The sequence below is a fragment of the Ursus maritimus genome, unplaced genomic scaffold, assembly GCF_017311325.1.
Source record: "Ursus maritimus isolate PB19 unplaced genomic scaffold, ASM1731132v1 scaffold_22, whole genome shotgun sequence".
Classification (NCBI taxonomy): Eukaryota; Metazoa; Chordata; class Mammalia; order Carnivora; family Ursidae; genus Ursus; species Ursus maritimus.
This window is the reverse complement of record NW_024424675.1, coordinates 36,100,762-36,115,007: the sequence shown is the minus strand read 5'-3', so window position 1 is coordinate 36,115,007 and position 14,246 is coordinate 36,100,762. Positions and strand designations below refer to the sequence as shown.

The following is a 14,246-nucleotide window of genomic DNA, read 5'->3' as shown; positions in this document are numbered from 1 at the left end:
AAAGGAAAGGTACCAGTCTTCCTGTTCAGAAACTATTTTAAAAGGCACATTTATAAAGACAAACCCTCTTCTCAGTTGTTTTAGAGGGAAAAAATTCACAACCTGCTCAGTCCTCTGAGCTTAAGATGCTGAAGCAAGAGTTCTCTGTGACAGGATGTGCTGTGTATTTAACTGTCCCGAACAGTGCCCGACAGGTGCGGTCGGAGCTCAGCTCATGTAATAAGCAGCAAGCACAAACCACCACCAACTGTTTTCCATTCTAGATTTCTTACCTCTATTAAATTATACTTCAAAAGTAGATCCCAATACTATCTCAATATCCTGCCAGTGACCACTTAAATAGTAATATATGATTTAATGCTTCCATTACTATGTCAAGACAAAAAGGAGTAGACTGGTACAAGAACACTTAGATTAAGCTGGAGGGTTTCTCACGCAACACTACAGAAACAGCATGTGAAGAAAAAACATTCGAGTCAGGTGCCTGAGTTATAAATCACTGATGCGTGCAGAAGGAGATGCTAGTTTAATCTGCACTGAACAGACAATTCCAACAGAAGTAAACTATGCCTCTCAACTGAGCTAGTCTGATTACTCCCTAAAAACGATCTGTTCTAGAACCTACCCAGGCGTCCTGTTTGCTAGTGTACACCCACTCCCGTGGCTCATCCTAGACCTCAGGTTCTAACACGCTGCGCTTTGGAAAGTTCCAAGTAACCGCCAATCTGCAGATAAGACAGACACTCTCAAAAAGGGCAAACATGACATACCCAAGAGCCTCGTGAAGCCCGGCAGGGCATTTCTCCCCGATCCACAGAGGGAACCATCCAGCCCAGAGTTCATGCTGCTGCCTAGAAATGGGTCCAGAAAAGTTCTAATAGATAAGCCACAAACCTGTATTAATGTTCCCTTTCCCTGGTAAGGAAAGAGTAACCTGTGTTTAAATTTCAATTTTTTAAATTCTTCACTATAATAGTATCAGCACCAAAAACCTGTCTTTAAGATGTTCTTAGTTCTTAGATACATATTTGAGGGCTTTTTAAGAAAATTTCTGATTAGATTTATAACTATAAAATGTGCATTTCTTGGCAAGTTACACCAGTGATTCTTTACTTATTCACATTTCCAATAAAAGCTTAAGGAAATGACAAAAATACAAAGGAGGAGAGAAACACAAATGGCGATGCCTCAAAACAATTTAGTAACAGAAAAAAGTCTCCACGCTCAGTGTCCGTCGAAATTAAAGTTATCCCAACAGTGCAAATGCCCAACTCATGATCACCACATACTGAACTTGTCCCTGCAAACTGGAAAGTCACCCACTTCTATTTATGATTACACAAACCACCTAATTTGCTCAAGGTTCAGCTTAAAGCAACATTTAATATTCTTTACAAGATGGAATATGTGACAAGTTCAAAAGGAAAACTTGCTTTAATGCAGCTGTGCTCAGATGTCTGTGGGATTTCCTCAGAAACCATCCGGGGCTTAGCCAATCTGGAAAATGCAGTTCAAAGCAGTGTCACGCTGGCCGCCTGAAGGTATCCTTGGAGATACTGGAGTGCCTCCGCATTGAGGCTGCTGCTCACCATCGATGGAACCTGCAAGAGATGGGAACCTGCTGGAGATCCCAACAATCCAACACAAACCCCGTATCTCCAGAACCACCCCAGCTTGGAAGGGCAGGCCGTCCCCAGGGACTCCCGCAGGGACTCTCAAGGATCTCAACTGCTTTATGCCTTCAGAACTGGGTAGGCCTAAAAAGCAGATCCATAAGGAATTACTGCTGTTCAGTGTGGTAGTGGCATTGTGGGGATTAAAAAAAAATCCTTATTGGTTAGTGATGCATAATTAGGTACATATAGGTGATATGACATGATGCCCAAGGAGAAACAAATGCAACAAGAATGGCAGAATACTGGTAATTTTTGAAGGTCCGTATGTGAAAGTTCATTATGCTGTTTCTGTGTTTGAAGTTCTATGTGTTTGAAGTTTTCCATAATAAAATACTGAAAAATACATATTTTATCAGATAATCTGGAAGAATCCGTAAAAGCTGCTGGATAATGCAACTCTACAGCCATCATGTTTACACTCCATGGTCCAGTATTTGAGTGTGTTGTAGTTAAAAAAAAATGCCTACACTTTAATAGAAGAATTATTTCAATCTGGGAAATACATTTCTGTTCAAAGGGTTTTAGAGCACCTGGGAAGAGCATGTGACTCTTGATCTTGGGAGTCGTGCGTACAAGCCTCGTGTCAGGTGTAGAGATTACTTAAATAAATAAATAAAAAGTGTGTGGGGCAGAGGTGAGGGGCGTTTTATCCCCTGCTTTGTCCTTATTCCAAAAGTCACTTGCTTAAAATCTACTTACAGCTCAGCATTTTTAACAAAAAACAAAGGCCTAACTATAGGCCCCAGAGTGAACTGCTACCTTTTGCCTTGCCAGAATGGCAGCCGTGAATCAGAGATTTCTGATTTCTGACAACACACTTACCCTTCCTGGACAGGCGGTAGACAGCTTGTGAAGTGACTGTGCCAGGTGAATTTTGGGATTGTTCACCATGGGACCTACAGGATCATGCTCTTTTTTCCCAGCAAATGCCAACTGTGAGAAGGCGGTCTGATACCCTGGTGTATCTTCAATGTCAATAAAATGTTCTTCATCAGGAATGGTATCATCTTCAGGTAACTCAAAAAGGCCAATCAGAGACTGTAATAAAGGAGTCCTGGATTTGAAGCAAGCAAGCAGACAAAAAAATCAAGTGAATACTTCTGAAGATCTAAACATACAGCAATTCCTCAGAGAGGTACAGTCTCAAGAGCTGCAAGGGACCTTTGAAACGGAAGACGGACATCAGTTCTTAAACCTGTCCTCCAGAACCACTCTTCACTTCTTTTTGGCCACAGCACGCCAATTTCCCTTTTGGAAACTACTCCATCCCCAGAGCCATCCAGCTGGCTGCAAGGAGAGAAGGCCATGTGATGGAAGCTAAACCTGAGATTCACTGCTGCTAAAAGTTAGAGGAAATAGGCCTCGAATCATCAGATCCCTTTCTGGAAGAGGGTACCTGAGTGAACCCAAAATGAGGCAAGGTTCTCGGAAGAGGTCGAGAAAAGCCAGCAGCACCAGTCATCGAGGACAAGCTCTTTTAGCCTATTCAATTTCTCCACTTTCAGATTTAAGCCAGTTTAGTTGGGTGTGTGTCATGAACAATCCTAGAGGTCATGCAGACCAGCAACTTTCACCAGATTCTCAAAGAGGCACATGAACCGTCTCCAATAAAGTTAAGAATCAGGAAACCTCTTTCTAGGCCCAGAAGGACCCACATGTCCTGTCTTGGATCTGATGGCTGCTGGTGGAGAACCTGAGATCAGAACCCAATTCTCAGACAAGCTTGTTTAATTCTGCAGTCATAAGGGAGGGAAGCTGTAATTCCCAAAATGTTATGGGGCACTTACCATAGCTTGGTATACTCTGTGTCCATCATTGGGGGACATTCTGTTAGTAATTTCGTTATGCCAACCGCGCAAATCTTTTTCTCTACATTTCCAGATACTTTCTGAATTTCAGGAATTATGATTTTTTCCAAAACCATTCCAAACATTCTATTAAAATAAAATATTAGACTGTCACTATAATTAAACCGTGAAGTACTTCGATGTTATTTACACTGACTCCTTAGGGCTACTACTTTTAGTCAGCTGAATGGCAGAGACCTAGAGATGACAAAGCAACAATGAAACCTCAAACCTTGACCCTGTGGCCAAGTGCTGCCAACAACTTCTGTGAAATACTAAAGTCTGTGCTTATGTGGAATCTTCACACCTTTCTGCCTCATGGTTTTGGTTTTTTTTTAATCACTCAAGAAATCTTTGAAAAATTAGAAATTAGATAAGAGAAAGAAGAATAAGAATTACCCATGACCCCACTATCCAGTAATAACTAGTTTTAACATTACTGGATTATAAACTTCCCCACTTCCTATGCTTACGTACCTTTAAGGGTATAAATGTTAATGACCATATTGTAAAAATTACTTAGCCAACGCTTTTAATATGTTGTTGCAAACATCCTAAAAGCAAAGTTTTTCACGATACTAAACGATGTAAAATTCTGTTTCTACTTCACTAAAATTCCCTTTAGTGGAAACAGTGGGTATCAGAGATACTGGACATTTTAATGCTCTACGTAAAGAATGCGTATTTTTTGCTTTTTAGAAAGATCACACCAATTTATCCACTAGCAGTTCATGAAACCGGTTTCCTCACAAACCTCTACAGCTGGAAAGCCTATTTTCTGGTACTACTTTTTCAGGCTAATTCATTTTTTATATCTCAGTCAGTCTGGAATTTTTTTTGATATAATACCAATATAGGGATCTCACTTGAGTTTCTTCTCCAAATTGTTCTCTATCATTTCTTTCTATCCTTCCTTTCTCTATGAAATGGGAAATACCACCTAACTACATTCTTTGTATATACACTAAGTGAAAAGCGGTTTTTCACCTGAAAAAAATCACACTACTGGCCTGAACAAAGGCAGGCTCCTGGAGACAACCCCAACCATCCAGAATCACACAGAACGCTGGCTGTGTAGAAGGGGGGGTGGGAGTTAGAAAAATGTTTGCAGGGGTTTTCTTCTTTGCAACTCAACAGTCCTAAGAATATTTTAAAAACCACCAAGAACTATAAAACCATCTATAAAACAGAAATACTGGTTTGTGCTAAAAGAGGTCAAATTTTTTGCTTTAAAAAACAAAATACAGTAAGTAATAAAAACAAACTTACTTTGGTTGTATGCCATCAAATATTTCTTGCAGTGCCAGCGCCCCGTATTTTATGCAATACAAATTAATAAAGACTAAGAAGCCTGTTGAAAGGAGATGCAGAGTATCAGTACAGAGGCCTCACTGCACTAAACAAGCGATTCAGCCCAAGTCTGCCATGTGAAGTAGTCATAACCATTAAAACCAATGGCTGACTTTGGCATCAATATTTGCCTTTATTATGCAATTAACATATAGTACAATGTTTTGATATCTAAACTTAACTTTGGAACACAATATATTTGAAACTGACTTAGTATTTGGAGAATACAAACATCTTAAAAATATTTTACAGAAAAAGCTTATAACTGATAAAAACATTTATATATAACCATAAAGGCTAAAGGTTTTAGCTACTTTCCCTCATTATTTCTGTTAAGAAGAGCCAAATGATTTTAATTTTTTAAAATATTTTATTTATTTATTTGACAGAGAGAGAGTGTGCACAAGACAGGGGGAGAGGCAGAGAGAGGGAGAAGCAAGCTCCCCACTGAGCAGAGAGCCCAAGCAGGGCCCTGGGATCATGACCCAAGCCAAAGGCAGACACTCAACCAAATGAGCCACTCAGGCACCCCGATTTTACTTACTCTTGATAAACTTTGTTGTTTTGGAATTCTGAAGTCTTTGGAATAGCAGAATGAAGATTTGTTTCCTGTACTGATCAACCGACTCACTGAAGAAGTAAATAAAAGCAACAAGTCAGCCTCTTCCGAGTACCCAACAGTCCCTGAGTAATCGTACAGTGAGGGTTACACGCATACTCACGGAGGCATGTGCTCTATTATACTGTTCAGAAGATAAAAACCTTGGTGGTCATTGGCTTTGGATGCAATGAGCTTCTGGAAGACACCTAATAACCCAGGCTACAACAAATTAGATCAAATAATGTTCAGTTAAAGAGGCGAGGATTAACTGCTCCAAAAGTTACACTTTTAGCAGGTGATATTTTGGTTAAAGGGTGCGTGCTGTAATAATTAGCATTTTTGCTTTTGTTTCTACTTCTGAAGCATAGAGAGAAAATATCCCATCACAATAAGCCTTAACACTGTTTCTGAAATTAACCTATTTGGCTCTATTTTATTTTCTACCATGGAGATAGAGGATACCTAATTGTAATAAAATACACATTAGTATTTTCTACTGACTACTTTGTTACATTTAGGAATTTTTAAAAATCTGCCATCCTGTTTCTCTCCACGACCTTACAAAATGACAGTTACATCAAAATAAATCCCACTCACAATTTTGTCAGCCGCAGCACTTGCTATCGTGTTTGAACCACGTTCTAAGAACGCTTGGAGAAGCCTCACTAGAGCAGGGATATTTCCTGTTCTTTCCCAAAGCACTGGCTGAAGGAGATGAGGAAATAAGGCCATATAAGAAGACGGGATATCATTTTTGTGTGTTTCCAGAAGCAAAGACATCACTTGAAAGACGTATGGAATAAATTCTGTTGATAAAAGTAAAAACAGAGCTGTCAGCTTCATTACTAACGGCTCCCACAAAAAGGCACATACTTCATAGGCAGGCTCCATTTTATTAGCCGCTTTATAGTTTTATTCAGTAAGAAACAAACTTCCTTTAACTTACCTTGTACATCATTTTGTAAAATTTCAGTAAACACCAGAAACAAAGCCTCCTCAAAATTTACAACAGCAGCAGGGTTAGCTTTGCAAGTTATTCTTACGGACAGACAGATCGCTTCAAACATGTAGTGATTAAAGTGAGGTCTGCTTGGGTTCTGGAATGAGAAACAGACAACTTCCGAGTGACTATATTAAATATCTAAAATAAAACACATACACCTACCCTTTCAAAAACACATCGAGAGGCCATCTTTTAAAAACATCAGTATTAAAAACAGAAAAACATCAGTTACACTTGCCTGCATACATGTTGGAGTTTTATGCGGACTTTAACATTCAGAAAATAAAACAATACTAATGCCTATTTCTTTGGATTTTTTTTATGGGCAAAAGTCCACTATGAAAAATAATTCAAGTCACAGGGAGATGACTACACAAGCTTCAGTTCCCAGCGCTATAAGGAACTGGTCTCAAACCCGTGTGCCCTCCTAGAGCCATCCCTGTAAGCGGTGGTGGAAGAAACGAGCAGGGACATGTTAAGTCCTGGCTATGCCCCTAGCCTTGTGTGGGACCTTAGGCAAGCCTTAACCTCTGTGGGTCTCAATGTCTGTATCTACAGAGGGACGCTACTGTCTATCAGTGGTTTTCAGCTTTTAAAGCAACATAACCCTATTTTCCATCGAACAAAATCCTTCTTGGAAGGCTACCATATGAAGTTGACGAACTCAGAAGATTGGGGTGGGGGACCGGGGAAGACCCAATGTCTCTTCTCTCTCAATCCTCCAAGGCCCAACGCAGTCCAACACCCTTACCAGAACTCAGTGGGAAAATGATCACTGTTCTCCAAAGTCCCTGTAATAGTTCTATAAATTTATCTCCTTTCCATAGAGTAATTAGGAACAGGCACCTCAAAAAGAATTTTGGCAGCCTTAAGCTGACTTTTATTTTCTAAATCTTAGTATTAATAAATATGAATCAAAAGATCTATAAAATTTTCGATCAAAGGAATGGACTTTACATGGAGGAAGTAAGAGTAAAGGAGATCAGACACAAGGGACTACACCATTGTATAAAAGTCTGAGTACCTTATTTGTGTTCACTTGGTACAAAGCCTGCTTTCCTCCACCGAAGATCATTTCAGATCAATTATCTGTACTTTTTCAATTTTATTCAATGAAACATACTACTTTTAAAATGAGAATAATTCAAATGAAACATTTTAAAGTTTCTGGCCCTACACTTACAAAGCCATGCTGCAATGTCTCCAATCTGATACCTCCCCACACTTTCAAAAGGTACGTAACTGTTGGTCATGAAGAATCCAGAGAACTTTTCTTAAGCCTGACCCGCTGCCAGAGAGTTCTGAGGCTCAAACAGTTTGGACCATAAATTAAAAAGCAACTGTACTTTTAAAACTGGTCTTGTTACCTTACTAACAGCTAATAGCTTCTGTGTAAGCTGAGTGATGAGGGTGGGGATGTAGGGGATTATGGCTTCTTGTAGGAGGGAAAAACTTCTCATGATAGCTGTAAAATATAAAAACAGCAAGAACAAATAGTTAAAATTCAGAACAAAACAGTGATTAGGAGAAAAAAGAAAAAAAAAAGTCCAGACTCATCACCAAAATTTTTAAGACCCTTAAGCAACCCCCAGATAGCTCTCTATATTTAAAAACAATCTAAATTTCCTTTCCTTTCAAAATTACGCCAAGGACGGACAACAAAATTTAGCTACTTTCAGAAGGCCTAAGGTATAAAAGAAAAAAGAGACAATAAGAAATAATAAGTGACTAAAGAGGCAAACACCGAGCAGGAGGATGTGGTAGAATGACTGGGGAAGGGTGAGGGACAGTAGCTGAAGGGAGGACAATTTCCAGTCTCTTTCAATTAGAAACCAGTGCCAGGTAATGTTTAGCCCTCGCCAAATGGACACATCACAGCCTACCAAAAACTGAGAGAAGACCATCTGCCCATCTCCCTCCAAAAACAGATCAGGAGCCCAAGAAAAATCTAAAAATACATATAAAGCTACGAAGGGTCAACACTACAAGAATACTGCTCATTAATAGATGCCTAAAAACATTTGGCATGGGAGACAGACACAGTATCAAGCTAAAAATGTACATAATTGTTTCCGCATAAGTTGAATAGATGTTTACCAAGTACAGCAGCTACTGCACATCGGGCACAGAGGATAGAAAGTTATCCTCTCTCGGCTCCTAAACTTTGCCATGTTTCTTCTACCTGAGCCAGACTCCCCTTCCAGCTAGCTAACCACTGCGTATCCCTCACTCCCTAGACAAAGTGATCCCTGAGCTGGGTCAACGGGTTTGAGGATGGATCAGTGCCCCTCCTCTGGGCTGCCAGAGTCTGTTCACTCACTCATCCAGCAGTACTTATTGAGAAGGTATTACATCCGGGTGCTCTCGCACACCCTAGGAACACAATAACGAGACTACACGGCAGTGAACCTCACAGAAATGGACATGAAACAACAGCAGTTATGCATCACCGTTGGGAGAAGTACGGTGCTGAAAACACACACAAATACACACCTAGACACACTCTTATCCACACAAACACATGTACACACACATACACAACATACCCCAGGGGCCTGAACCGCCATCAGGGACAGTTTATTTGAAAAGCATTTCCTATGAGTCAGACACAGCTGGGCTGTTGGAATGCAACAGTGACTAACACTGCCCCTGAAGTCAGAGCTGTCACCGCAACGCTCTCCCAACGTAGCAGCAGGCAGGTGCTTACAGCTGCCTGTGTTCTTGGCAGTAGCTCTATGGAGGCAGGATGCGTGTGGAGCCTAGCAAGTACACCCGGGTTTCACGCCAAGACCTAGCCTAGCGTGCCAGCAATAAAAGTCTGATCTGATCTCTGCCATCAAGAAAGTCAATCTAGGGAAAGAAAAAGGGAGTCTGCTATTTTTCCTTTAACAAGAGGAGCTCTATATCAAAATAGGGTAAATTTTTTTTCTGAAAACACTGTTAAAAGATTTTCCATTTAAAAATATCTAAACCTACCTAATGCTTAGCCAACAGTATCTGGTTCATAGACTACGTAACCTGAAGTACAACTCAGAGCATTCACCCCTGTAATCGGAGATGGGATTCTTACAGTCTGTACACCAGGGAAACGGCCTACCTTTCATAATATATTCATTTTCTGAAGAGCCAGGAAGTGTGAGAGCTTTGAAAAGGTTTGTTAGCAGAATCTCAACAAACGGTGCGATTTCTGCGGCTGTAAAGCTATAGATGAAAAAACAGCTTTCAGTCACTGCCAACTCTTGAGCTGATCACTCTGGAATACCCTAGGGCAACCACTAAATCACACTTCTGGGCATAAAAGCGAGCCATCTCCCACCACTGACAATCAACAGACAGCTTAGGAAAGCAACTGTTTACATGTGTTCATGTTAAGTTCCTAAAAAGGCATATCTGGAATCAAACACAAACCAAAATCCAGGCAAACCTGACATCATCTAAAGCTGTTCAGGTCACCCTTGGTTCATACCTATCAGCACCGAGAACACAGCTCAGACTCTCGGGGTCTCAGTCATCTGCTTTTCCTGGAGCAGGTGCATAAATCCTGCATGAGTTCTGAGCCTGAAGACAAGTACTGGTTTGACTCACCTCAAAAGATGTCCTTTCAACCCTTAATTGGCTCTAAGAATATCTGCACTTCAAGTTCTTGATGAAGAAAAGAAACTAGAACTGTTTTCCATCTCTTACCCAAAGCTCAGTTTCAAGAAATAACACTGCTGAAGGATGGCCTGAAAGACATGCAGACCATCCATTCCTCTACATTTTCTCCTTGGCTCAGGCCTGAAAAGCTACTCTCTGAGACCCTAGAGAACTGCTTTCACTCAGTTGCGTCCTATCTCCACACGGAGTAATAATGCAAAAACAGCCACGTAAAAACAACTTTGTCGCATGATGTTGCTAAGAACACTCCCTTAATGAAGGCCCATTTCTGAGCTGCCTTCTGAGTAACTGTTTAATTTTAATCTCAAGGACACTGAAAATTTTAACTCCCCAAGTTGCCCTCTATGCCTTGGTTGCAAGGAGAAAGCACATAAATTTCAGGAGTTTCTTTAACTCCTATACAGGATCCTTGGACACCCATTTCTTTTTAGAATCTCACATTATTTTCCTTTGCTCCAATTTCCTATTTAACTTTTTGTCATCATGTATCTATTTATAGTCCTTTTGGACTGAGACACAGAATAATGAGGGAAAAGTACACATTTATTTTTCAAACTACTAATGACATTATGGATACAGTCAAAGAGATCTTTGACCAGCACAGAACAGTTCCCACCCTAAGCTGAAAAAATACAAATGGCTTAGAATCAAATACTTACAGAGTGGTGTTGTTAGGCCCTCTCATGGTAAACAGCCTCTCAAGGGCATGTGCGGCATAAGTGTGAACAACAATACTTTCAGCTTGAAGGTGATTAATCAAGAGAGGAATAGAGACTAAAAGATGTTCTTTTGGTACCTGAAAAACACAGTCACATGCATGCTTTAACTCGATGCGGTCTTAGAAGGGCTTGCTGATTCTGGAAAGTGTGTTTTTTCAGCTGTTACAATGGGAGATGATACGGTTGAGAAATCAGAACTTCTACTCCATGTAATGGCTCAATTCACATTCACTTTTCCAATTCTCTTTCTCTGAGCATTAAACTATGGTCAGAGGAAAATCTTGTAGATAAAAACACACACTGTAAAATAATAATATTATGGACAAGCAAACTAAGATTTCATTATTAAGAACTATGCTTTTCACTAACAGGTATTTCTTGGCAAAGTCATTCAAGCTGTCTGTGCCTCATTTTCTCTTCTGAAAAAAGGGGTGGTGCAAAAATAAGAATATTAATCTTCACTAGAAACTTCTGGGGCACCTGGGTAGCTCAGCCCATTGAGCGCCCGACTCTTGATCTCAGTCAGGTCTTAATCTCAGGGTGGTGAGTTCAATACCGTGTTGGGCTCCATGCTGGGTGTGGAGCCTATGAAAGAAAGAAAGAAAAGAAGGAAAGGAAGAAAGGAAGAAAGGGAAAGGGAAAGGAAAGGGAGGGAAGGAAAGAAGGAAAGAAAGGAAAGAAAAGAAAGAAGGAAAGACAAAGAAAGACAGAAAGCTCTAAAAATTTAGAATTCCCATTCATTACTCTTTAAAAAAAGAGAATAGCTTCAGGGTGCCTGAGTGGTGCAGTGGGCTGAGTATCTGACTCTTGATCTTGGCGCAGGTGGTGGTCTCGGGGTCATGACATCGAGCCCCCCATCGGGCTCCGTGTTTGGCACAGAGTCTGTATGACTCTCTCTCTTTCTCTCCCTCTGTGCCCCTGGCCCCTGCCGCATGCGTGCGCTCAGTCACTCACTCTCTCAAACAAATCTTTAAAAATGAATAAATAAAATAAAGTAGAACAGCTTCACAAGGTTGCATGTAACCCTGGTAAATACATGCCAAAGACATAAAAATTATAAATCACGAAATTACAGAATCACCCACAAGAAATAAACTGTGAATATTCTAAGGATACTACACAACTATTAAAAAATGAATTACATTTTCTAAAATGAGTACGTCTCAAAAACAATATTAAGCACAGTAAAAAAAAGAAAACCACATGTAGAACAAACCTATTGCATGATATCATTTATACAAATAAAATTTTAAACCTATAGAATACTATGGGATGCCTGGGTGGCTCAGTTGGTTAAGTGTCTGCCTTCGGCTCAGGTCATGATCTCAGGGTCCTGGGATCGAGTCCCACATTGGGCTCCCTGCTCAGGGGGGAGTCCTCTTCTTCTGCCCCTCCCCCCTGCTTGTGCACACTTTTTCTCAAATAAAATCTTTAAAAAAAAGACAAGACACATAATCAACCATAAGCAATGTGTATACCTTTTTTGGATCCCAATTTCTTATGAAAATCACCTTATAATGATTTTTGAGACAAAGGAGAAAATTAAGCATGGTCTGGAATCCCAAGTTTGTAAGAAGTTACTGTTTCGTTAGATGTGGATGGCAAGTAGGACTGCACAGAAGGGAAGAGAAGCTGGGATACAATAAAACTCTTAAGAGATTAAGTGGCATACAACATATAAATCAAAAGCTACTTACTTGATTCCTAAAAATCATAATGTATTTGATACCATCAGCTTTAAGGACAGGAAATTCATTCACTATTAAAAAAATAAAGCCACAGTTATTTAAGTGCTAAGGACTATTACTCCCAGATTGGTGACATTATCGGATTTTTGAAATATAGTCTGGTAACCAAAATGTCAAGTAACTGAAGCTTAATTAATTATATAAAGACCTACTCTGTAGCTACTCGTTCTGGTAAGATTATGATTAATTTTGTTTTCACCTCTTGTGAGTCATTACAAATGGACACGCACTTACTACTTACAGTAACTGAATAAAAATGATTCAGACCACAAGCTAATGACAATGTATCATCTTTTAGCTAGAAGTGAAGCTATTCTGAATCAAAAACATGTTTCTCAGGCTGGGATTTGCTTTAATGTATGTGCTACCGAAGCAAGCACTGGCTGGGATTTCCTTTAAACTGCTCTAATGGTGGGAAAATAAATTAGTGAAAAAAGACAGAATATTGGTCAATTACTTAAAATTCTTAAAGCTAAATGGCAGTAAAACATGCAGGTCCATTACAACAGTCTCCCTTTTAGTGCATTTAAAATTTCCATACAAAAAGTTTTTTGTTTTTTGTTTTTAAATTTAAAGTAGGCCCCATGCACCATGTGGAGCCCAGCTCGGGGCTTGAGCTCATGACCCTGAGATCAAGACCTGAGCTGAGATCAAGAGTCAGACACTTAACTGACTGAGCCACCCAGGTGCCCGCCATACAAAAAGTTTTTTAAAAAAGGAATACATAATGTATCTTGATCAACATACTTTCATAAACATAGGAAGTTATCCTTATCAGTTTGAAGTACTTCAAATTTACTTCAATTTTTAAGATTTCATTTTTCAAATGAGAAGGGAAAGAAAACTGAAGTATAATTCCTAGAGTAAGCAGCACCAGCAAAACAAAGCTGAGCTACAATTTCATCTTAGTTGTTCCTATTTTCCTTCTACACAAGCAACATCTTTAAAGAAAGTTAATTTCAACTGGGCAAGATGTGGGGAAACCATTTGAGATTTTATTCAATAAAAGAAATAAGGGATGCCTGGGTGGCTTATTCGGTTAAGCGGCTGCCTTCAACTCAGGTCATGATCTCAGAATCCTGGGATCGAGCCCCACGTTGGGCTCCCTGCTTAGTGGAGAGCCTGCTTCTCCCTCTGCTCGTCCCCTGCTCATGCGCTCGCTCTCTCTCAGATAAATAAAATCTTAAAAAAAAAAAAAAAAAAAGGAATAACTGCAACAAGGATAGGAGCCAATCTTTTGAGTATCATGGTGCTGTAGTGCCCCTATTACGACTTTTGCCCTCATGTTGCTTATTCTGTAGTGTAAAATAACAATGCAGGGGTCCCTGGATGGCTCAACCGGCAGAGCACGTGAGTCCCGATGTTCAGGCTCTTGAGTGTGGCCACACGTTGGGTGCAGAGATAACTTTAAAAAACAAAACAAAACAAAAAAAAACCTCAAGTAAAAAGTGTTGTAAGTGGGATAAAAAACTTTTCGCAAACTCACCGTTAGCTGATTTTAAATCAGGGAGAATATGATTCACAAAGAACTCAGTCAGGTTTACAAGTTCATTTGCTTGTGTAATTCCATGCTGAAAAACAAATTTTTAACAGGGTAAATGACATGAAATGCCTGTATCCATCTAACACATAGAAAATTTAGGCA

At 39.8% G+C, this 14,246-nt stretch overlaps 1 protein-coding gene across 2 annotated transcripts in view; it reads right to left on the bottom strand.

The window, feature by feature from the left end:
- Positions 1-1,178: 1,178 nt before the first annotated feature.
- Positions 1,179-14,246, bottom strand: part of CSE1L (chromosome segregation 1 like) — a 42,177-nt gene continuing 29,109 nt past the window's right edge. For both annotated transcript variants that reach the window (XM_008698031.2, XM_008698033.2), the window contains 13 exons: positions 14,088-14,172; positions 12,551-12,612; positions 10,794-10,930; positions 9,575-9,678; positions 7,845-7,942; positions 6,421-6,571; positions 6,072-6,280; positions 5,596-5,693; positions 5,418-5,503; positions 4,793-4,874; positions 3,464-3,610; positions 2,499-2,730; positions 1,179-1,601 (listed from right to left, as the gene is read on the bottom strand). In XM_008698031.2, coding sequence (XP_008696253.1) covers positions 1,512-1,601; positions 2,499-2,730; positions 3,464-3,610; positions 4,793-4,874; positions 5,418-5,503; positions 5,596-5,693; positions 6,072-6,280; positions 6,421-6,571; positions 7,845-7,942; positions 9,575-9,678; positions 10,794-10,930; positions 12,551-12,612; positions 14,088-14,172 — 1,581 coding nt within the window. In that variant the 3' untranslated portion in view covers positions 1,179-1,511. The remainder of the gene's footprint in view (positions 1,602-2,498; positions 2,731-3,463; positions 3,611-4,792; positions 4,875-5,417; positions 5,504-5,595; positions 5,694-6,071; positions 6,281-6,420; positions 6,572-7,844; positions 7,943-9,574; positions 9,679-10,793; positions 10,931-12,550; positions 12,613-14,087; positions 14,173-14,246) is intronic.